This window comes from Labrus bergylta, chromosome 16 (genome assembly GCF_963930695.1).
Source record: "Labrus bergylta chromosome 16, fLabBer1.1, whole genome shotgun sequence".
Lineage (NCBI taxonomy): Eukaryota > Metazoa > Chordata > Actinopteri > Labriformes > Labridae > Labrus > Labrus bergylta.
The window spans coordinates 17,015,869-17,039,936 of NC_089210.1; the positions used below are offsets into that span (position 1 = coordinate 17,015,869).

General features: G+C 39.0%; 2 protein-coding genes across 2 annotated transcripts in view; both read left to right on the plus strand.

Annotated features, from left to right (window-relative positions):
* Window positions 1–24,068, plus strand: part of LOC109980080 (uncharacterized) — a 219,568-nt gene that overhangs the window by 2,847 nt on the left and 192,653 nt on the right. The window lies entirely within an intron of this gene.
* Window positions 1,359–16,366, plus strand: LOC110005341 (Ig heavy chain Mem5-like). Its single transcript, XM_065964739.1, has 6 exons — window positions 1,359–1,482; window positions 1,576–1,897; window positions 5,039–5,085; window positions 6,439–6,720; window positions 12,636–12,916; window positions 16,109–16,366. The coding sequence occupies exons 1-6, from the start codon at window positions 1,434–1,436 to the stop codon at window positions 16,364–16,366; spliced, it is 1,239 nt and encodes a 412-aa protein (XP_065820811.1). The 5' UTR covers window positions 1,359–1,433.

Genomic DNA, 24,068 nt, shown 5'->3' on the forward strand with positions numbered 1-24,068 from the left:
GTCAGTTACAGGCCGGTTCACCATCTCCAGAGACAACAGCAGACAGCAGGTGTATCTGCAGATGAACAGTCTGAAGACTGAAGATTCTGCTGTTTATTATTGTGCCAGAGAGCCACAGTGACACAGGAGGAAGTATCTCTGTACAAAAACAGTCAAAGTAGCATTTCACATTACATCAGTAACCTCACTGACTGGGATGTGTTAAGTAGCTGTACAGAATCCTTTGCTATTTATGTCTAGTGGACCTATGGAGCTTGTTCAATTCAGAATCAGGGATATAGTCCTTAACATACAGACTCAGACCAAGATGGAGTGACTGATTCCAAAACCAAAAACTGATTCGGCTACAAAGTAATGAGAAAATGATAAACCTGATGTAGGAGTTATTACTCTCTCTACAATAAATGGAGTGGTTTACTGCTCCTCTCTCTTACACTGCTAATGTCAACCAGAAGTATATCAGCAGTTCTTCATTTTATTGAATTACATTTTAAAAGGATACTCAACAGGAATAAAGCACAGACATACTTTCCCTGTCAGAATAATTTTTAGGTTTGTAATTATCGTAGGCTTCACCAGTTGAACGAAAAATCAATACCCACAAACATCCAGACCTCTTAAATCTTCACCAAGGATCCTGGAAAGGACTTTTAAACCAAACGTTAAACAACAACAAATGATTGAATAGACTAATAAAACAATAGTCTTTTCTTTCTCAATGCTGGGTCCTTAAAGCTTGAGAGGGCAGGTATAGGTTTGTGTGTGAAGACATGTGCTCCCCTCTTATTGTTGTATGAACTGACAAAACTGCGTCCTGCCGACTCACACAACACACTCTGATAAGTATGATGTGAGGAATCTTTATGTATTCACAGAACAATAGAGGATTTTTGTTTTACCTGTACATGAGGAAGAATAGCGTGCTATAAACCCAATCAGACTTCCACTGCAGCCGACATCAGTGCAGAAAAAAACGTAGAGAAGCTTGATTGTGCCTGAATATTTATAGATTAATGTTGTGTATCGTGATCCCAAGAAATGCTTGGGGAAACATTTAATTCAGTGCTCATGGAATCGGGTAGAAAATATCATCTGATAACATATCTACATTAACAATATAGCTTCATCTCAAACACACAAGCTACAATATTCCCTTTTGCATATCAAGATGAAAAGTAAGAGATTATCATTTCGGGAAAAAACATGCTTTGTCGATCTGCCATGACTGTGATATTTCCGAGCTTGCTCTGTTGCTGAAGATATTCTCTTCTTATGGAAATGTATCAGTCACAGTTTCTCTTTTGAACCTGTACAGGGAGGTCTATGCAAACTCGTCCTCTCTTATAAACACACCGTCAGTAACTTGTGGCAGATCAATCGGACAGTTCTGAACACTTTTGAAAATCTGAGATCAGACAGCACTGAACAGAGGAATGGGTAAAAGTAGTATCTGGAGTTTATTACTTGTAGTTACTATTCATGGTGAGACAATCCATCCTGCTTTAATACTTTGTGTAAATGTCAAACCTTTTTTTCAAGTTTTGTTGATAATGATCAATATTTCTATGACAACAGGAGTTTGGAGTGAGATCAGACTGGAGCAGTCTCCCTCTGAGGTGAAAAGACCTGGAGAGACAGTGAAGATGTCATGTATCATATCTGGGTTTGACATGACGAGCTTCTATATCCACTGGATCAGACAGAAACCAGGGAGAGCTCTGGAGTGGATTGGGTGGATGAGTACTGGCAGCAATTCTGCTAGCTATGCAAGCTCCTTTCAAAGTCGCTTCAGTATGACAGAAGATGTGCCCAGCAGCACTCAGTTCCTCCAGATCCAGACACTGACAGCAGCAGATTCTGCTGTTTACTTCTGTGCTCGTGATGACACAGTGAGCGAGGACAGTGGAGCAGCTGCACAAAAACCTCCAGAGAGAATCAGCAGTGTGATCTCAATCATATCTGTTTTTTCATACCATCATACTAAGAGTTATTGATTTGATTTACCAAGAAAAAGAAGACATGAGACAAGTCTACAGTGTTCACTGAATTACGTTATTTAAACAGACCCAACATAAATCACAGTGCAAGTGTGAAATCCAGTGCAAGCAAGCAGTTGGCAACATTTGGCAATAGTGGCAAGATCGGAAGAATCCTGGCTGGGCTGAGAAAGTAGAATAAATAATTAGAGCCCGACAGATTAATCAGCCAGCCAATAATGTCGGCCGATATTTCGTTTACTATTAAATATAGATATATAGATATTTACTATTGGTATTGGCTAATGTTATTGCAGATATGTGTTGATATCACTGCAGTTATTCACCAGTCAAATCGCCTTTTAGTTGAGTGTCATTGTATTACACTATCAGTTCTCTTTCACCAGCAGAGGGCGCTCTTTGGATTACAACAAGCATTATTACTCCAAAGAGTCAAGTGAAGCACGTCCATGCGCAGTTACTTTTCAGTTCAGTGAGCATCTTGTCTTCATGAAATATCTTTTCCACAAGTGTTATCACTGCATTTGAAGTATAAACAAAATACATTCGTATATATCTATATTATCTATCCAGCTCTACAAACAGAAAATACATTTAAGAAAGATATCGGCCAATATATCAGTACCAGTTTTTTTTCTCTTCCTAATATTGACATCTGTATCGGCCCTGAAAATCACTTATTGCTCAGGTCCTACGAACAATCACAACAACCACAACAGATAATACAGACTTATGGCTACAATGCCAATTATGTGTAATATAAGTGAATATATGATTAAACTCATATGAATAATTGCAGTCAATCAGGTCTCATATTCTTCTTTTCTCTGTTTACTGTCTGGTCACTGATGGAATTTATTTCCAGTTCCTGTGAGCAGTTTTTTTTAGCTTATTATTGAACGGACTAAAAGTAATATTCCTATGAAAGTCCTACAAAAGCAAATGAGATGATCTGGAAGAAGATTGTTCTTTTTTTATTCTTTGTAATCTCTTTCACCGCAGGGTGTTTGTCGAGAAAGGCGATATACAGCACTCTGCCAAACTCCACACAAATGATTCATAAGTGATGTTTTGATGGTTAAAAGACAGCAGGAGTATTTATTTTATCAGAAAATACAACTTTTCTCCAGCACAGGACAAGATCAGCATAAAGAGAAGATATGCTGAGTTGACAAATATCAAACACAAATGAAAAGTTCTTCACTGTCAATTTAAGCTAGCAGAGACGAAGGAAAATCTCCTAAAATGAGGTCAACAGTGAAAGTTTCAGAGTCAACACCCTCAAGTAATTCTTTAAATATCAATAATGCTTTCCCAATCATGGGTGTCAGGGTTTGTGTGTGGCTCTGTTCTGATCAGTCTGTTTTTCTCCACAGTGGTGCGCAGTCAGACTCTGACTGAGTCTGAACCGGTGGTAAAAAGTCCTGGAGAATCCCACAAACTCACCTGTACGTACACAGGAATATCAGATTCCAGCGCTGATATCAGCTGGATCAGACAGGCTGAAGGAAAAGGACTGGAGTGGGTTTCCTTCATTTCTGCTCCGAGTGGAAGCGATAAATATTATTCCACGTCAGTCAAGAATCGCTTCACCATATCAAGAGACAACGATGTGGACCAGGTGTATCTGCACATGAACAGCCTGACAGCTGAAGACTCTGCTGTTTATTATTGTGCCAGAGACCCACAGTGATACAGGAAGTCAGAGAGCTGTACAAAAACTGCTGCAGATGTTACTGTGTCTGACTAATGACTCACTGAAAGTTATGTAAAAAACAAACAAAAAAACAACAGTTTTTGTTTAGATTCACCCTTTTTTTAAACACCATGCCCTGACCCCAAGTTATCCTCCACAGATACAAATTGAAGTAGGAATAGTTCAAACTCTAAGAAATGGAGAATGGTAAATGGACTTGAGCTTGTATAGCATTTGTATAGTCTTCTGACTACTAGTGCTTTTACACCCAAGGTCAGACCTACACATTCACACACTGATGGTAGAGGCTGCTATGTGAAGTGACCATCAGTGTTAACTCATCCATTCATACACATTCATACGCCACCAAAGAAGCAGCAGTAGCAACTCGGGTTAAATGTCTTGCCCAAGGACACATAGGCTATGTAGCTGCAGGAGCTGGGGATCAAACCCTGAACTTTCAGTTGAGAGACAGCCGACTCTACCACTAAGCCACAGCTGCCATGCTCATGACTGATCCCTCCAATTGACTTATGGTCCATGCAAACTTATTAAATTAACTTGCAAACTTATTACATTTTTAATTCTCATTACAAAATGTTTGATCATTTGTTTTGATATTTGGACAATAAAATGTATTTTTAACAATAGATTCCTAAAATAAAAGATTGTGATGCTTTAGTTTGAGGATTATCATAGATAATAGAAGAATAGGCATCATCTTCTATTCACCATCATCTGAATTCTTGTTTCTCAAATATTCAGATTAATATGCATACATAAGCCAAAGTATCACAATGATTCATTATGACAAATTATCAATTATAAGATGAAGAAAATTATAGAATTTAAGTTCAGTGTGATTGTTACCCACTGCTAATAATAAACGTTTCCTGACGCTCCATAAAGGAAACAGTGTTTAGTTTTTGTATGAGGCTTTATCACAGTGTTATTCGGGGTGGGCACTGTGATATACAGCTGTACAAAAACCTGAGAGCAACAATCTTAAACTATCCTATTTTAAAGATGGACAAAAGGGGACTGGACAAAATATCTCACATTGAACTATAAGGAAACTAACGTGTAATGGTTTTTATAAGCAGATTTTTAGGTAAAAGTTGTTTATTTAGTAGTTTGAAGTCATAGGTAGTTCATGTATGTAAATGTTATTCTTAGTAAATCTCAACTTTAAAAAGAGTCAAAGACTCAACATGAACATACACTTATAGGGGGACACTAGAGTTTCCTACAGATCAGGACTTGGTGGTTTTCAAACCTTTAATAAGGTGTTTTTCTGGTTCTTCAGGTTTTTGTTGAAGCATTGAGTTGAGATGTATCACTGTGCTTACTTTGACTACTGGGGTCAAGGGACTGCAGTCACTGTTAATTCAGGTAAGTCACTTTAAAACCTTATTTTTAGTGATTACTATATTTATCTTTTTTTAACTGATTTTTGATGCTTGAGAAGTTGGACCCGGTCGTAATGTTTAGGTTTACAAATAGCAGAATCAGAAAGCAGAGACAGTTGGTTGGTAATGCAGCTGTTTCCTTGAAAGCATTAGAAAACGGCTTTCTTGGCATTACAACTCTATGCAGGACAGGGTTTTAAGTAAACATGACTTTGTCTGGATTTTAACTGCTGCTGGGGAGGACCTCAGAATTTTTTCCCCACATTAATATTCACCAACTTTTAATTTTGTGGATATTTACAAGACCTCATACTGTGTGGTGAGAGGTAAGACTACCGTTGAGCTGAGATATATTTAAGTTTTCTGTGTGAAAGGTCTCTGTGTGAAAGTATAAAATAAATATAAAGTAAATCGCAGGAAAATTGACCTTCATGGGACTTTTTTTTCGCAATGAAGATGAAATTGTTGATCGTTGATATTAAGAGCATAGCTCATGAAATAACTTTCTCCCACAAATTGGCAACTATTAAACAATAGGCTTACATAAATATTCTAAATACTCATTTAATACATTATATATACAAATTATATTATTATCATGACATTTTCAGGTTTTGCTTATGTGAGGTTCTTTCATTAGTATGTTCACCTCCAATCCGTTGACTGGTGTTGACCAGACAAACAAAAATAAGATGAATGTTAGATTTTCTCATGTTGTTTTCAAAATATTGTCTTATATTTGTTTACTGTGCAAGCTGGCTAAATAAATTCAAAAAGTTGAAAGGTGTGAAGATTTCTGGAATCAACGTTATCTACATTTTTATTTAATCAGTAACTGTTTCTTTATTAAGTACAATTTAAAAATATATATATTATTCAAACATTTGTTTCTGACAAGGATACGGGTTTAAGGAATGTGTTTTCATAATACCTCCATTTTCACAATGGACAATCTGGTATCCACGATTATGTGAGTTTTAATAAAGATGGAAAATTAATTTTTAATACTTTATAGACTGAATAAATAAAATATCGGGGGGAAAAATTGCCGCTGAAAACAAAACATCAAAATAATGTAAAACAATGAGATAGTTATGAGATAGGGGCGGGCAGTAGCTCAGTCTGTAGGGACTTTGGTTGGGAAGCGGAGGGTCAGCAGCTCATTCCCCCTCACTCTGACTATTTGATTGATTGATCTAACATAGAGCACTTTGGGTCTGCCTTTTGTTTTTCTGTCATTAAAATATAAAATCTATTTTGTTTACATTTAAAAAAGGCAGTTGTGATAATAATCAGTAATTTCTATTAATTTGGCTTTATAAAATCTTTTCTAAAGGAACTGCACCGACTCTGTTCCCTGTGGTTCAATGTGGCTCTGGGACTGGAAATCAAATCACTGTTGGTTGTCTGGCTCATGACTTCATCCCAAAGAGTACTTTCCAGTGGACGGATGACAGCGGGACCAGTTTGCCTTCTGTACAATATTCTACAACTGTCAATGACAACAAATTCACAGGTCTTAGTCTGGCCCGAGTATCCAAATCTGACTGGGGTTCAGGGAACTCTTTTAACTGTGCTTTGACGTATCCTGGAGGATCCAAAAGTGTCAAAGTTGAAAGTAGGTGATTTTTAACCTTCTATCATGGCTCTTTTACGTTTTGTCCAAATGCATTTTCTTGTTTTTATGTTCTGAATTGTCTATATATTTCCAATTTTCATCCAGTATTATTGAAGAAATTCTTTCAGCTTGATCTGATTTCAACTTAATCTCTATCTCTGCTCTTTCATTCGCTTGCGTAGTGCCCGAACTCCCTCCAAAGATAACGTTGGTATTGGTGCCAAGAGGAGACACTCAGGCTCTGATGTGTTCAATTTATGATTTTTTTCCCAATGAATTGACGGTAAAATGGAAGAAAAATTAAATAGAAGAAACTGGCTTCACTACTTGGCCCCCCAAATCATTCAGGAACACGTTTTCAGCTGTCAGTGTTCTGAATGTGAAGAACACAGACTGGGACAGTAAAGCCGTGTACACATGTGAGGTGAAACACAAAGTTTTCTATTTCTATGATTTCAGAGAAAGAAAGGCTAACTGGCTTTTATCAAGCCAGCTAACTCGACTCACCTGAGCATGCCACACATGTGTTCCTGACGGACAATGGTGTGTAAAATCACAGCGGTCAATGTAGTGTAGATGATTTCGGTTAGTTTTAGCTGGCTTTTATCAACCTAGCTAGGTCGACTCACCTGGAAATTCCTGCTCTTTGTTCATTTGAATGTCGGATGTGTTGCAGACGGCCAATGGCAGAAATTTACGACAAATGTACAGAAAGTGATTTCAGTTTGTTATAACATTTTCTAGAGTTTTCCTATGAAGGATTTTGACTTTTTTTTTTTTTTTTTTACAAAGATACACAACACACTCAGGCTTCCCCTCAATAGTTGATCAAATTTCAAGTTTAATACTCCAACTAGAAGCTGCATCATCGTTCGTCTGAGTGTCTGTCAGTCCTTTTCAAGTGTTACTTACCTTTACAGAAGGTGGACTTGTGAGGAAGATAAGTTGCATGTTTTTTTATGTTATGTGAGAGAGTCCAGATAAGCTCTAGTCAAGCCAAGATCCAATGATTTATGTTGGGAACAGTAAGTGAGTAAAGCACCTGTTTTATGCGGCATTACTATGAAGCCACACAACCATTCTCCACTAGCTACAAAGTTTTCTAGTGAGAAGCCTAAGACAAACTGATTCATCTGCAAGGTCTTCAATCTACAGCTCAGAGGGCCAAAGTGACAGAACTCTCCGTGCTGTTCTAGTTAATAATCAAATTAATATAATAATCATTTGTTGGGGGACACCGATAGCCTAGTGGTTAGTGTGCAAACCCCATGTAAACCCCTCTCTCTCTCTCCAATTTCTGACTCTTTCCACTGTTTCCTATATCTAAATAAAGGTATAAAATAAATATATCATGATTTGTTGACTAGCAGACGCCAAGCCGAGAATAAAGACTACTAGTCGACTAGAAAACTATTTAGAGGCGTCAGCCCTACATACTAAAACACACCTTTGTTATGTACCTCTGGATGTTTGAGTAAGCGTCCAATTCCATGTCTCCATGTTGCTGGTCGGCGTCCTTTCCCACCACACGCTCGGCTCTGATGAACACAAACAATCAGAGTAGGATAATCAAACAGAGGGAAGAAATCTGGAGAAAGACCTCCTTGTCTTAATATCCAAAATTACCGTCACATCACAGCTCCAGAGTTTCTATCTATCCTGACCTTGTGTGTACAACTCCTTGTAAGGGAATTATTTGACTATTGTGACTGAAAAAAATAAAAATAATAAAAAGAGTTATGAGTTCATCATCAACCAGTTTATGATCAGAGAGAGCAACGCATGCTCTGCTTCCTCAGAAGTTCACAGGACAACTTGGGTGAAATATCTCTTGATTTTTAAACTAAATATTTCAAAAATGATGGCAGATTTTCCAGCAGCTTCCAGACTAGGTGACCCTTAAACTCCTGTCAATGCTTTATATATTACTGCACAGCTGGGCATCTTGGACACACTTTTTATGACGGTTTAGATTGCATTATCAATTATATACGTTGTTTTCTATCAGGAACAATTTTGGCTGGTGTGGATACCCTCTATTCATGTTCCACAGTAAAGTTAGTTCAATGTTGTAGGGCTGTCACCATTAACTAGTAAATTGTGATTAATTAAGGTCTGAAATGAATGCATCATTATGTTTTTCAAAGCACATGCTATTTTGTCCCTTTAGCCTCCCCGTAGATAGTCGTCCTCAGTGTCTCCCTGTAGTCTCAGTGATGTAAAAGAAGGACACTGCTGCATCTTTGAATGTCTCATTTCACTTTAACAAACTCTCAGACAGCTCAGCTGACAAGTCCAAAGTAATATCCACCTTATGACATCACACATTGACCTCATGACATCACACATTGACCTTTGTTGCCATTCCTTTGAGCAGTTTGACGTCAGTTTGGGATCCCTAACCACTTACTGTTTCCGTGCTTAAATTCATGTTGTAACCTTCCATCTACCAGAAGGGCCTTACTGTATTTCAAAACAAAAGGATTGAATTCAACCATCAAGTAGAGTATTCTCAGCTAAAGAGAGTACAAAAATTCAAAATAAAAGTTAGCATTTTTTGTAAATGCGAAAATGGAATTTTGAACATGTGTTTAAAAATGCAATTAATCCCAATTAACTATTGAAATGTTTTGATTAATAAATGTAATCCTTTACTTACACTATTTATAAAAATATGAATAGTGTAAATAATTTTCCCTCTTTTTTGAGGTAACTGGAGTGACAGTCTCACAGGATATCTACCAGGACTAATTGGCTAGTTTCATTCATTTTATTCATTTAGCAGTGGATGTAACTAAACATAATCAAATAACAGAAGCTCAAATGTATTTATGAAGGTAAAATGTGGAGAAAAAAACTCTACTAAGGATTAATGAGCACTTTACTATAGCTGTTACACTCTGGATTACAGATCTTATCATCCAGATGTGAGAAAACTTGTTAGACACAAACCACACATCCTCATGACTATTATTTTATATTTTTCACTATACTGTTTACAGTGTAAACCTTAGCTATGTAGCCTGTCATTAACCATCACATGAACACAGACAGTGCAACATAGCTAAATATAATAAATGTTTAACCATAACTGATTCACCACTTCTACTTGGTGTGAAGAAAAACGTCAACAGAAGATGCTAACTCCTCGACGAACCTTCAACGTTTCCGGCAAACGGCTCATTCCTCTCGTCTCGACGATATTAAAACTTAGGAATGTGTTTTTCTTCTTCTCTTACAGAAGAGATGCTATGCTTCCATCTGGTAGATAACGACCTGTTCAGTCTTGCTACATTGTTTACAGTCCAACAAGAAACTTGTGATACGATAATGGAGACGGACTTCCACAGATGATGTCAAAGAGTGGATTGTTTGCTGCGCTTTGTCTACAGATATGATTTTATGGAGATTAATGAAGCTAAATCATTTTCATTGTCTTTTTTATATAGGATCTGTAAATCAAGATCATGTTATTGGACATCATCCACCATGTGGTCATACATACAATTATTTATTCAATCCATTCTTGCTCTGTTCACCAAAGTGCTTTACAGCCCACACAGAAATACTGTTTGCAAATAAGAGAAGGAAATGACCTTGCCCTTTCTCTGGAATTTATCTGGCTAAGTAGCACCTACTCGACAAATTTCTTCTTTAACAGGCTGTTACATCAAGAGATTAAAGTCGAATATTAATGATCAGAGCATAAGAGTTAAAAAATGAATAATGTAGTTTTTGTTATAAAACCACTAGAGTGCTGTCAGTGACAGTTATTTAAAGTTGACATTCAGATCTTCTGCTCTCATTGATCTAAACCCATTTAGGCAAAGCACTCTGATGAAGTTTTTGCATTTAATCAAACAGGTTTCAGTTCCTCTGCAGCTGGTTTCCACTCAAGGCTGTGGGAGTTTCTCTAAATGTCTTTGTGCTCAAACACCTGCGAACACTGAAACAAAACTATCAGAATCCAGAGTGTCAATGCAAATCTGCAGCGTTAGGCTTTCTACACGACCACAGCTGCACTCACTGGACAACGAGTACAAACAGGAGGAACACAAAAGCTTATAAATATTCTGCTTCTATAACACAAAACGTTAAAATCACTCATAGGTTGTAACTTATTCATGACTATGCTGCTAACAGTTCATGAATAAAGTTCATATCAATTCAGCTGGCAGTTAAACAGTTAGCAAGACATGGAAAGTATTTTTCAGAAAACACAATTTTCTTGATTTGAAAAAACAACAACAAAGAAACTCAGCATGACTCCATGATTGTGTCGAGATAAATAAATTGCACCCAAAAGCATGTTTAACAAAAAAAAAATCACACTAATTGCAGGCACAGTGTAAGAGCTAAAACTGGGGGTCTCTTGTACGACCATTTACTGCAGTGCTTTATGTTGACTGTGGGTGTCGCTGTAAGACTTCTGCTCAGGTATGCATATTAGAAAGAGTCAGGTGTGTGATCCAGGAAGGTTTCTGAATGTGAGGTTTGCTGTTACTGTGAGTTTGGGGAAGTTTGTTTGGCTCAGTGATGGACTTTAATTCACATTGTTGCATGTTTGGATCAATGAACTGTTCTAACCACAACCCGGTGTGGCTGTCAGTCATTTGTAAAGGTTGAGTGTAAACTAAGGAAAAGCGTGTCAGCCAGGTCACTCCTTGATCAAGCATCTCAACAACTCAGTACTAGACTGACCTCCTTTACACACAGCATTAAGTTCAAACTATATAAAATGGAAAATATTGACTTCAAGATGTCGCTTTCTAAGTCAAAAAGGAAAGTTGACAATGAACACAGACAGTTTCAAGAACGATGGACATTACAGTATTTTTTTGTGGAGTTTAGTGGACATGCAACCTGCCTGATATGTCAGGAAAGAATTGCCGTTTTAAAGGAGTACAATCTCAAGCATCATTACTGCACTAAACACGGAGAGCAGTATGAAAAGTACCAGGGAGAGGAGAGGAAACAGCGTGCCACGCAGCTACAGAGAGGACTTCTTTCTCAGCAAAGTCTTTTCCACAAATCCAAGAAGGAGGCCGATGCTGCTGTTGAAGCAAGTTACGTGTTGAGTGAATTAATTGCCAGAACGGGGAAACCATTCACGGAAGGACAGTTTTCTGAAGGAGTGCATGTTGCATGTTGACATTCTGTGTCCAGAAAAGAAGAGTTTGTTCAACAATATTTCTCTATCGGCAAACACTGTGGCAGAGCGGATTAGCAGTTTATCAAGTGACATTTATGACCAGTTATGTGACAGAGCAAAACGTTTCACTGCATACTCTGTGGCGCTTGATGAAAGCACTGATAAAACGGACACTGCCCAGCTGTCCATATTCATCAGGAGTATTAATGACCAATTCGAAGTGACTGAAGAGTTGATGAGTTTGTGCGCAATGCACGGCCGCTCTACAGCTGAGGACAGTTTTCAGCAGCTCTCTGATGCGATTGAGCGCGCGGGTTTGCCATGGAATAGACTGGTTGGCATCACCACTGACGGAGCCCCGTCCATGACAGGCAAAAAAAAAACGGACTAGTAGCGCTGGTACAGAGAAAATTAGAGGAGGAAAGTGTAGATCCAGCAGTTGTTCTGCACTGCATTATACACCAACAGGCACTGTGCAGCAAATGCCTGAAATATGAACATGTCATGTCTGTTGTCCTGAAATGTATAAACTACATCAGGTCCAGGGGTTTACAGCACCGCCAGTTCCGGGCCTTTCTAGAGGAGATTGAGTCAGCATATAGTGACGTACTTTACTTTACTGAGGTGCGCTGACTCAACAGGGGAAACGACTTGAAGAGATTTTTTGAGTTAAGAGCAGAGGTGAGGAGATTTATGGAGGATGGCAGAATGGATGTTCCTGATTTGCATGATCCTAAATGGGTTATGGACCTTGCATTCCTAGTGGACATAACACAGCAGCTGAACATCCTCAACCTGAAGCTCCAGGGTCCTGATCAGCTCATAACAGCAGCATATGAAAGTGTGAAAGCCTTCTGCACAAAACTGAGATTGTGGAAAACTCAGCTCTCTGCCAAAAACCTCAGTCATTTCGCAGCATTCAGATCTCTTGTGGAACAGGGCACAGCATTCAGTGGTGATGAATATACCTCTGCTATTGACAATCTTCTGCAGGAGTTTGATCAGCGTTTTGCTGACTTCAAGGAACACCGGGTCACTTTCCAGGTATTTGCAGACCCTTTTTCAGCTGATGTTGAGAGTGTCCCAAGTGTGTTGCAAATGGAACTTGTTGACCTGCAGTGTAACAGTGAACTGAAAAATAAATTCAGAGAGGTACAGGGGAAGGCAGACCTGACTGGACAGTTTCTAAGAGAATTACCTGCATCCTTCCCAGAGCTATCCAAATTGTTCAGTCGTGTAATGTGCCTTTTTGAAAGCACATATCTGTGTGAGAAACTTTTCTCGACAATGAACTTTAATAAATGCAAGCAAATAAAATCCAGGCTTAGTGATGCACACCTTGAAGCTGTACTCAGGGTTTCAACTGTGACCTCCATCAAGGTAAATGTGGCTCATCTGTGTGAGCAGAAGCGCTGCCAGGTGTCTGGCAAGAAATAGAATGCAGGATTAATGTACTGGTATTTTGAGTAACTGCATTTTTTGGTTCAGTGCAGGTTTTATTTATTATTTGATTAAGTTATTTTAGTTATTTAAGTTATAAAGCAAACACAAAAGACTTGCACTACTAAATAAAAGCAGATGTTTTGAAAAATGTATATAAACTGCTGTTTGTATTAGTGATGTGTGACAAAATTTTGCGGAAACAAAAAGTACATTTGCAAAAATAAAGTCCTTTTTGTGGTGCTTGAACTTTGTAGTGGCCCTCCTTTAAGTCGACAGTACTCCCAGTGGCCCCATGCCAGTTTGAGTTTGAGACCCCTGCTTCAGAGTCTGAACACCAGTAACATGAAGCCACCAGAGGGGGAGCCCTCACACCAATAATGATCATAACACCATTAAAACTGACAGTACTGATGGGTTGTGTTTAAAAACAGTTAGTTACTTTCTACCTCAGCAGTGTATACTTGTTGTTTGTATGAAATAAAGAAGACCTAGCATCTTGGTTACATTTAAATGTAATAACTGTGTCTCTCATATTGCAGCTTCTACTGTGCAGTGTGTACTTCAGGCATTTATTGAGTAAGGCCCTGCATTAGTATCTCTATAATGCAGCTCTTGTTCATTACATTATCCCGTCGATCATGCAGTATGTATTATTGTCCTCCTGATATTTATTGTGTAAGGCCTAAATACATGCAATCAATAATGTTAAAAAAAAATAATTATTGTATATTTTATATGATTCTGTTTTAATAGCAATAAAAAAACACCTTGCAGTTCATACAGATATTCGTTTGATCATTATCTGTCTTTCCCCACTCCTCTTCCCTTCACACAGTCACAACTTCATCTTTTCTTTCCATTCTTTAACCACATCGCCAGATGACGGTACCCCGCTCAGCTCTGATTTCATTCAGTTACTGCTCCTTCTTGGACAGGTGAGTCTTATCAGACACAGGTGAAAACAATAAGAGCTAGGCACACATTATGAAAATACCTTTGTTTTAAACAGAGTAACTCACAATTATCAGGATCACATTCACATCAGTAACTGAACCAGAGGTCTTTAGCTTCCTCTGTGGTGATCTTATTCAATTAGAGTTTTAGAAAATTAGATTTTAATACATGTGATCACAGATGTTACTGTATTTTTCATAACTGTCAAAAAGTGGAGATGTGTGTTCTTTTGCTTTGTGTTCTTACTGAATGTCTGCCTGAATTGAAATACCGAAAAAAATTAAAAAAAGATTAGCAAATAAAAAGGTCAATTGCGTTGAAAATTTAAGTCCAGATGTAAAGAGGTGATATCCAAATTAAATTATTTTCTAATCACTCTGAGGAGGAGTCAATGTAAAACTCTGATGTGTTCCTCCTCTACTTATGTGAGTGCAGAGAGGACGACAGAGAACAGTGGACACACAGTTGAACATGATGGACTATAGGACAGGACTGCTGCTTTTTACTGTCTGCTGGGCAGGTGATGATCATCACTCATCTTTACTCTAAAAAGTCTTCTGGAAGTGTCACATCTGATGGTTTTCTTTTCTGTCTCTTCAGGTGTTGATGCTCAGACTCTGACAGAATCTGAAGCAGTGGTTAAAAGGCCTGGAGAATCCCACAGACTGACCTGTTCAGCCTCTGGATTCACATTCAGCAGCTCCTGGATGGCTTGGGTCAGACAGGCTCCTGGAAAAGGACTGGAGTGGATCGCTAATATCAGACATGACAGTGCTAGCTCTAATTCAGTCAGATGCCGGTTCACCATCTCCAGAGACGACAGCAGACAGCAGCTGTATCTGCAGATGAACAGTCTGAAGACTGAAGACACTGCAGTGTATTACTGTGCCAGAGACCCACAGTGACACAACCCATCCGTAGAGCTGAACAAAAACCTCTCAGAGCCTGAACACCAGAAACATGAAGCCACCAGAGAAGGAGCCCTCACACCAATAATGATCATAACACCAATAAAACTGACAGCAGTATATTAAGGATATTAATACAAATCCAATCTTACTACTCAATCGCATCTCATTGAAATAAAAAAAAATCAGGAACATTCATGAGCTTGAAGGAAGAACAAGCTGGGAAATTCAGATCAGACGTCATGTTTTATAGGGGGGGTTTCTCTGACAAGTACAGCAAGGACAATAGCCGTATAGGGTATGAGGGAGAGTTTGAGTGACGATCCGCTGCCAGCACCGAGGGGCCACGCGGCCTCGGGTGCAGGGATCTCAACCGGTAATCAATATATATATATATAATACAAGTTTATCACAGTTTACTCCTGGACTAGATAACAACTAAGCATCTCTGCTTTGGATCCCACATGCTAAAACTCTAACACACACCAAAGAAAACAGTATGTTACATCAGTATTTTCTAACAGGAATTTTGGAGAACCTCAGGCATCTGTTCTTGACATTCTGCTTTTCCTTTATGTATGACAGTCTGTCCTGGGAACTCTTTCTCTGACTCTATTAGCTCCATTCAGACCATCATTGATGCTTCATATGTTTGATTGTATGCAAACTCAGTGAGCTTCCTTGTTACTCAGCTATAAAAACTTCCCATCAGGCCGTCAGTGGAGTTCACAGCACGTCACTTTCAACATCAACCATGTTTTCTGTAGCTCTGCTGCTGCTGCTGGCAGCTGGATGTGAGTCTGTCTGCATCTGTCAAAGTCAACAGTTCTTCTTCTGCAGTTTAACTTGATCATTTCTTACTAAACATGTTCTCTTTTTAACAGGTGTGAAGTGTGAACAGTTGACACAGCCAGCCTCTGTGACTGTGCAGCCAGGTCAGAGTCTGACCATCACCTGTCAGGTCTCTTATTCTGTTAGTGGCTACTACACAGCCTGGATCAGACAGCCTGCAGGGAAAGGACTGGAGTGGATCGGTAGCGGATATCAATCCTACAGATACTACAAAGATTCACTTAAGAACCAGTTCAGTATCGACTTAGACTCTTCCAGCAACAGAGTGACTCTAAACGGACTGAATATGCAGCCTGCAGACACTGCAGTGTATTACTGTGCCAGAGACCCACAGTGACACAACCCATCTGTAGAGCTGAACAAAAACTACTTCCTCTTTTTACTACCATCACAATATTTCATGTGATTCACAATCAACTATGACAATTCTGAGTGTTGAACAAATACTTATCAAGTCATCAACTTCAATTGTTTTTTTAAACACACAGTTTCTCAATAAATGGAAGTTTAAGTATTAGCCCCCTCTTTCTTCAGTGACATGGAAGACACATTCAAATTGTGAATGTAGACAAGAACTAATTATTATAAAATATATAGAGCAGCAGTTAAATCTACAGCATCTCTATGATACATCCTAGAAGTAATCATTCTGTAGTGAACTATTTAGATGTGCATGCTTGGGGAATGTAAACTGCAGCAACAAGAAGAGTTTTATAACTTCATGTGTTGAAATCTTACCATGAAAGACTTCTGACATGTGGTTAATAATATCCATCAAGCTTTACTGTTTCTGAGCACCAAGTGTCATTAATGAAAAACACAGTTTCTCCCCTTGTGAACACTTGTTCCTTAAAGCCACCAGAGGAGGAGCTCTCACACAACAAATGATTTCAACTTCATTTGACTGTAACAGTAAAGAGAGAGAGAGAAACAGTCTTAAGGCTTTATTAGATCTTCTAATAAATGTGTCACTTAAATATTGTTTCAATCTCTATCTCTGATTAATTGAGAGTTTAAGAGTAATACTCAATTTTACCAGGATTTTAAAATATTTTAATGAACGTAGTCGGCTGATTTACCATCCTGTGTATGTAAATTAGCCTCCTCTTGTTGCCATATAAGAAAGTCCACTGGGTGTGTTAATGCATCAAGTTCTCACATCAGATCAGCTTCATCATCAGTCATGTTCTCTGCAGCTCTGATTCTGCTGCTGAGCGCTGGATCCTGTAAGGATATTTTCAACTGTTTAGAAACAACTCGTAATCAGATGGATGATGGAGATAATGATGATTTGTGTTTCCACAGGTGTGCACTGTATTGATCTCATCACACCAGGTTCAATGGTTGTGCAGCCTGGACAGTCTCTGACCCTCACCTGTCAGGTCTCTGGTTACTCTCTGACTGATAACAGCTATGCAACAGGTTGGATCAGACAGCGTGAAGGGAAACCGATGGACTGGATCTGTCATAGGTGGGGTGGTGGAGACTTTTACCAAAATAATGCTCTGAAGAACAAGTTCAGCTACAGCAGAGACACGTCTGCTGGAACAGTGACTCTAACAGGGCAGAGTCTGCAGCCTGAAGACACTGCTGTGTATTACTGTGCTAGAGTCCCACAGTGAGAGACAATAACAGGAGAGTCGTACAAAAACTACTTCCTCTGTTTTCCACCATCACTGGGAACATTCAGCTGTCTCAACATCACATTATAAAAACTAATTATGAATACGTGTCAGAAATACAAAAATCAAGACGTGATTGACTCAATATCAGACTCCTACATCATGGTCCGGGGTTATTACTGGACTGTGATTGGCCGCAGGGTGTCAAATCATTTCTCACTTTGACAGTTTCTTCTCCAAGTTGTCTGTGAGTTCATGATAATGGACATTTTGTTTAACAATTCTTAAACACACTCAGATGCAGAGGAAAGTCCAGGACACAAAAAACTGATAGTAAGAAAAAGTTCTCTACTCAAATGTTTGTAGGTCAAACACAGAGAGGCAGTCAGCGAGGGCAGAAAAATCCAACGAGGGCAAATCCACAAAATCCAAAGAAAGTTCAAAACCGGGAAAAGCAAACAGGGAAAATAAGGCTGGAAAGCATGAACACACTCAGGAGACGATGACAATCTGTCAGAGGGCTGGTAGAAACACAGGGGTGAATATACAGGGCGGACTTATTGCAGGTGAGACACAGGTGTGTTGGGACAAAAGGAGGGAAACCAAACAATTGCAGGAAGATGGGCTACATATTATTCACAAGCAGCAGATAACAACATAAAACAGGAAGTGAACACAGAACAAAAGAAAACAAAATGGCTGGACTAACAGAATATCACAAATTTTGATAAAGAAGCTGCAGAATTATCCAGTTAGCTTACAGGTGTATTTCAGTTTACTGGAACAGCAGACGCAATTATTCCTGAGCATCGGCTGACAGCATGTTTAAAGGAGGGTCACTACACACACACACACACACACACGCACGCACGCACGCACGCACGCACGCACGCACACACACACACACACACACACACACACACACACACACACACACACACACACACACACACACACACACAGGGATGGATGTGAAAAAACTCAGAAAATTGAACCTGTTCCGAGAGAAATAATAACAGACGAAAATTTCAGAGTCATTGTGCAAAAGTAATTGACACAACTACAATCTTGTTTTTTTTCCACATGCGTCAATTTTGGACACATTTAACACAGAAAACAAAATGTACTCAGAAATAATTTAGTATTGAGGTCTGAATTCTCACACCTCTGAATTTTGAATTGAGATTTTCTGAATGTCAGGACAAAGAAGGATGAGGAAATGATCATATTCAACATCAGGTTTTTCTACAGAATATTGCCAGACCATGCTGCAGTTACAACACAGAAAATAAATGCTGAAATATGACTTGACCACACATCCATCAACCAAAAATACAGACTCATTTTCCCTGAAATAGCAGGAGTCAATGCAAATGTAAAGCAGAGATGATTTCCAGTCATCTTTTCACTCTGCAGATATGAAAACAGTGAACAGACTCTCCTATTGGCTCCAGTCAGACCATCATTGATGCTTCATATGTTTGATTGTATGCAAACTCAGTGAGCTTCCTTGTTACTCAGCTATAAAAACTTCCCATCAGGCCGTCAGTGGAGTTCACAGCACGTCACTTTCAACATCAACCATGTTTTCTGTAGCTCTGCTGCTGCTGCTGGCAGCTGGATGTGAGTCTGTCTGCATCTGTCAAAGTCAACAGTTCTTCTTCTGCAGTTTAACTTGATCATTTCTAACTAAACATGTTCTCTTTTTAACAGGTGTGAAGTGTGAACAGTTGACACAGCCAGCCTCTGTGACTGTGCAGCCAGGTCAGAGTCTGACCATCACCTGTCAGGTCTCTTATTCTGTTAGCAGCTACTACACAGCCTGGATCAGACAGCCTGCAGGGAAAGGACTGGAGTGGATTATAGTAGGTCGTGTGGGATATAGCACATATACCAAAGATTCACTGAAGAACCAGTTCAGTATCAACTTTGACTCTTCCAGCAACACAGCGACTCTGAACGGACTGAATATGCAGCCTGCAGACACTGCAGTGTATTACTGTGCCAGAGAGCCACAGTGAGAGACAATAACAGGAGAACCATACAAAAACTACTTCCTCTTTTGACAACAATCACTGAACAATAATTTTGTTCAGTGTTTGTTGTCTGTATATTTGTATCACTAGTCTTGTACTTTTACATAATATTATCAATTTCATTTCAAAAACAGAGTTTAAGAATAAATCAAAGTTGCAATCCCTTTCATATATAATAAAATATATCCTCTAATTTGACGTAAATATTTTGATTGATGTGCTCATTTACACAAAAGGGACCAAATGTGCCTTACATGTATGCAAAGTGACTGATTTAAATGTGTGTAATCAGCACCAGAGCTCAGAGACTTTGTCTTTCTTGCAACACAGGTTTTGGTGATATGAGGATAAGATGGTTTCTTATTGTCTCGTTTGTGCAGATTTTACTGAGCAACATAATTCTTCTTTGATCTTGGTTCAGAGTTCCTCCTTGTTGTGCAGACTTTGTTTCATTACTTTATGTTACAATCATATTTGCAACAGTGAAAATAACATCAATCACACTATCCCACATTATACAGTATTAAAACTTAAATAAAAATGTGTCAGGTACTCATTCTGTAATTTTCCTTGTTCAAATTTAAAAGAACCTTTTAAATACAATTATATACAAAACTGACTATTTGTTACGGTTCGGTGTGTGAAACAACGAATAGAGGTGGACCCAAGTGCAGAAAGAACTGAAAGTCTTTAATAAACAAAAAAGGCAAACAAAACTACTTCCAAGATTCAACAAAAAACACGGGGATCAAAAACAGGTAGCCACAGAGGAGCACGAGCAAAAACTGACAGACCAAGGAACGACATACAGACTACATACCACAACATGCAACAATGAACTGACACGGAAGGGCAAAAACACAGAGACTAAATACACAGGGGAATCAGACACAGGTGAGACTAACAAGACACACGTGAGGACAATCAGGGCAATCACACAGACAGGAATACAACATAGGACAACTACAAACTAACTCATGAAACACTAAACACTGAAAAACCAAACTAGAAAAAGACCAACCATAACACTATTGTTAGAATCATACTGTATGTACATCACCACCAGAAACCTTGTTCATCAGCTAACTTAATAAAGCTGTTTCCTAATTTACATAAAATGGTTATTACGACATGATTCAAATTATGTTAAAATAACTGAAGTTCCACCTTTTCTTTCGACGAGGGAAACAGGGAAAGGAAACACCACAACACGTCCCCATCATTTAGAGTTTTTAGAAACTAAGTCAGCTGATCTACAACCCTCTGAATGTAAATTGGCCTCCATGTGTTGCCATATAAATAAGTCATGTGTGTATGAGCATCAGTGAGAGGACAGACAAGCCCACATCAGATCATCTTCATCATCAGTCATGTTCTCTGCAGCTCTGATTCTGCTGCTGAGCGCTGGATCCTGTAAGGAGCTTTTCAACTGTTTAGAAACAACTCATAATCAGATGGATGATGGAGATAATGATGATTTGTGTTTCTACAGGTGTGCACTGTATTGATCTCATCACACCAGGCTCAATGGTCGTGCAGCCTGGACAGTCTCTGACCCTCACCTGTCAGGTCTCTGGTTACTCTCTGACTGATGACAGCTATGCAACAGGTTGGATCAGACAGCGTGAAGGGAAACCGATGGACTGGATTTCTCATCAGTGGGGTACAAGTGGACTTCTTCAAAATAATGCTCTGAAGATCAAGTTCAGCTACAGCAGAGACACGTCTGCTGCAACAGTGACTCTAACAGGACAGAATATGCAGCCTGAAGACACTGCAGTGTATTACTGTGCTAGAGTCCCACAGTGAGAGACAATAACAGGAGAGTCATACAAAAACTACTTCCTCTGTTTACCACCATCACTGCACATTCAGCTGTATCAGCATCTTTAGTTTCAGTTTAAAAAAATCTGAGTATTGATTTACTGAATATTGTAATCAAATACTATAGTCAGGTTTTATACTCGATTCTGATTGGTCACAGGTTGTTGATTTCTTTCTAACTTTGATTAGTGTACTCTAAGTAGTTCCTGATAATGATCAAATCATCTCTTGCTCCTTATAGTTCATGGACAGTTTATAAGTATTTTGAGAAAATGATCTATGATATATGATGTTGCCCTGCTGAACGTTGCATGCATTATTTTGCTGTGGAAACCAGAGTTTGTCAATGAAAGCTGATAAAGAAAAATGAAGGAGAATTATCCGTATATAGGGGAGAAAAAATGAATGGGAAAAAAAGGAAGAGGAGTAAGCGTCGTGACACTGGCAGACATGATGGTGATGAACGCTGGTTGGAGGGCCCAACAATACATTTTTACCTATAGGGCCCCAACAGACTCTTGAATCCCCACTGAATATAGATCATCTTTCATGTTAGAACAATAATACTGACTTTTTCAACCTCATGCACACTTTAATTCAGATCATGCAAATCAGACTCAAAAGGGAAAAGCCATCTAACATTTAATTTCCAGTTCAAACAGACAAAAACTGAGACCCAAGTTAATTCAGTCCATGTGAGGAGGAGTCAATGCAAATCTCTGATGTGTTCCTCCTCTACTTATGTGAGTGCAGAGAGGACGACAGAGAACAGTGGACACACAGTTGAACATGATGGACTATAGGACAGGACTGCTGCTTTTTACTGTCTGCTGGGCAGGTGATGATCATCAATGTCTATTTTTTCTCTTGTTGTGTGCCAACTATGTTCAATTGACTTTTTTAAATGTCTTTACAGGTGTTAAAGCTCAGACTCTGACAGAGTCTGAAGCAGTGGTTAAAAGGCCTGGAGAATCCCACAGACTGACCTGTTCAGCGTCTGGATTCACATTCAGCAGCTATGATATGAACTGGGTCAGACAGGCTCCTAGAAATGGACTGGAGTGGATCGCCTGGGTTGAGAATGATAATGACAAAAAATACTACTCTCAGTCAGTTAAAAGCCGGTTCACCATCTCCAGAGACAACAGCAGACAGCAGGTGTATCTGCAGATGAACAGTCTGAAGACTGAAGACACTGCAGTGTATTACTGTGCCAGAGACCCACAGTGACACAATCCATCAGTAGAGCTGAACAAAAACCCCTCAGAGCCTGAACACCAGTAACATGAAGCCACCAGAGGAGGAGCCCTCACACCAATAATGATTAACACCAAGCACTGAACCAGGGGAACAGAGACTTTTCCATTGCCGCCCCTCTCCCTCTGGATCTCTCTCCCCAAACACACCTGAGACTTTACGGACCTGCCACAATTCAAATCACTGATAGAAACATTTTAAACACCGCTTTAGATTGCTAATGTTTCTTTTTGTACCATTGTTTAAAAGTGTTTTTCTTTAAATGCGACTCTGTACATCAAATAAATTAAATGTATTATAATTATATTTATACATATTAAACACCAGTTCACTTTTACAGAAAGGAGAAAAACAGCTGTAAGACATTATGAAAATACCTTTGTTTTCAACAGAATAACTCACAATTATCAGGATCACATTCACATTAGTAACTGAACCAGAGGTCTTTAGCTTCCTCTATGGTGATCTTATTCAATCAAAGTATAGGAAAATGAGATTTTAATACCACTGTTGTTCTCTGATACCCTGAGCCCATGTGACAAAATCCTCCATGAATGTTGAGAACAGAAGACACCATCAAAGAACATGATGGGGATTAACTTCCTGTTAGATGTGAATATTTTTGGTACATGTGATCACAGATGTTACTGTATGTTCAATAACTGTCAAAAAGTGGAGCTGTGTGTTATTCTGCTTTGTTTTCTTACTGATTGGCTGCCTGAGTTGATAAACCGAAAAAAAAAAAAAGATTAGCAAATAAAAAGGCCAGTTGCGATGAAAATTGAATTCCATTAGTAAAGAGGTGATATCCAAATTAAATTATTTTCTTATTTCTCTGAGGAGGAGTCAATGCAAAACTCTGATGTGTTCCTCCTCTACTTATGTGAGTGCAGAGAGGACGACAGAGAACAGTGGACACACAGTTGAACATGATGGACTATAGGACAGGACTGCTGCTTTTTACTGTCTGCTGGGCAGGTGATGATCATCACTCATCTTTACTCTAAAAAGTCTTCTGAAAGTGTCACATCTGATGGTTTTCTTTTCTGTCTCTTCAGGTGTTGATGGTCAGACTCTGACAGAATCTGAAGCAGTGGTTAAAAGGCCTGGAGAATCCCACAGACTGACCTGTTCAGCCTCTGGATTCACATTCAGCAGCTATGATATGAACTGGGTCAGACAGGCTCCTGGAAAAGGACTGGAGTGGATCGCCTGGGTTGAGAATGATAATGACAGAAAATTCTACTCTCAGTCAGTTACAGGCCGGTTCACCGCCTCCAGAGACAACAGCAGACAGCAG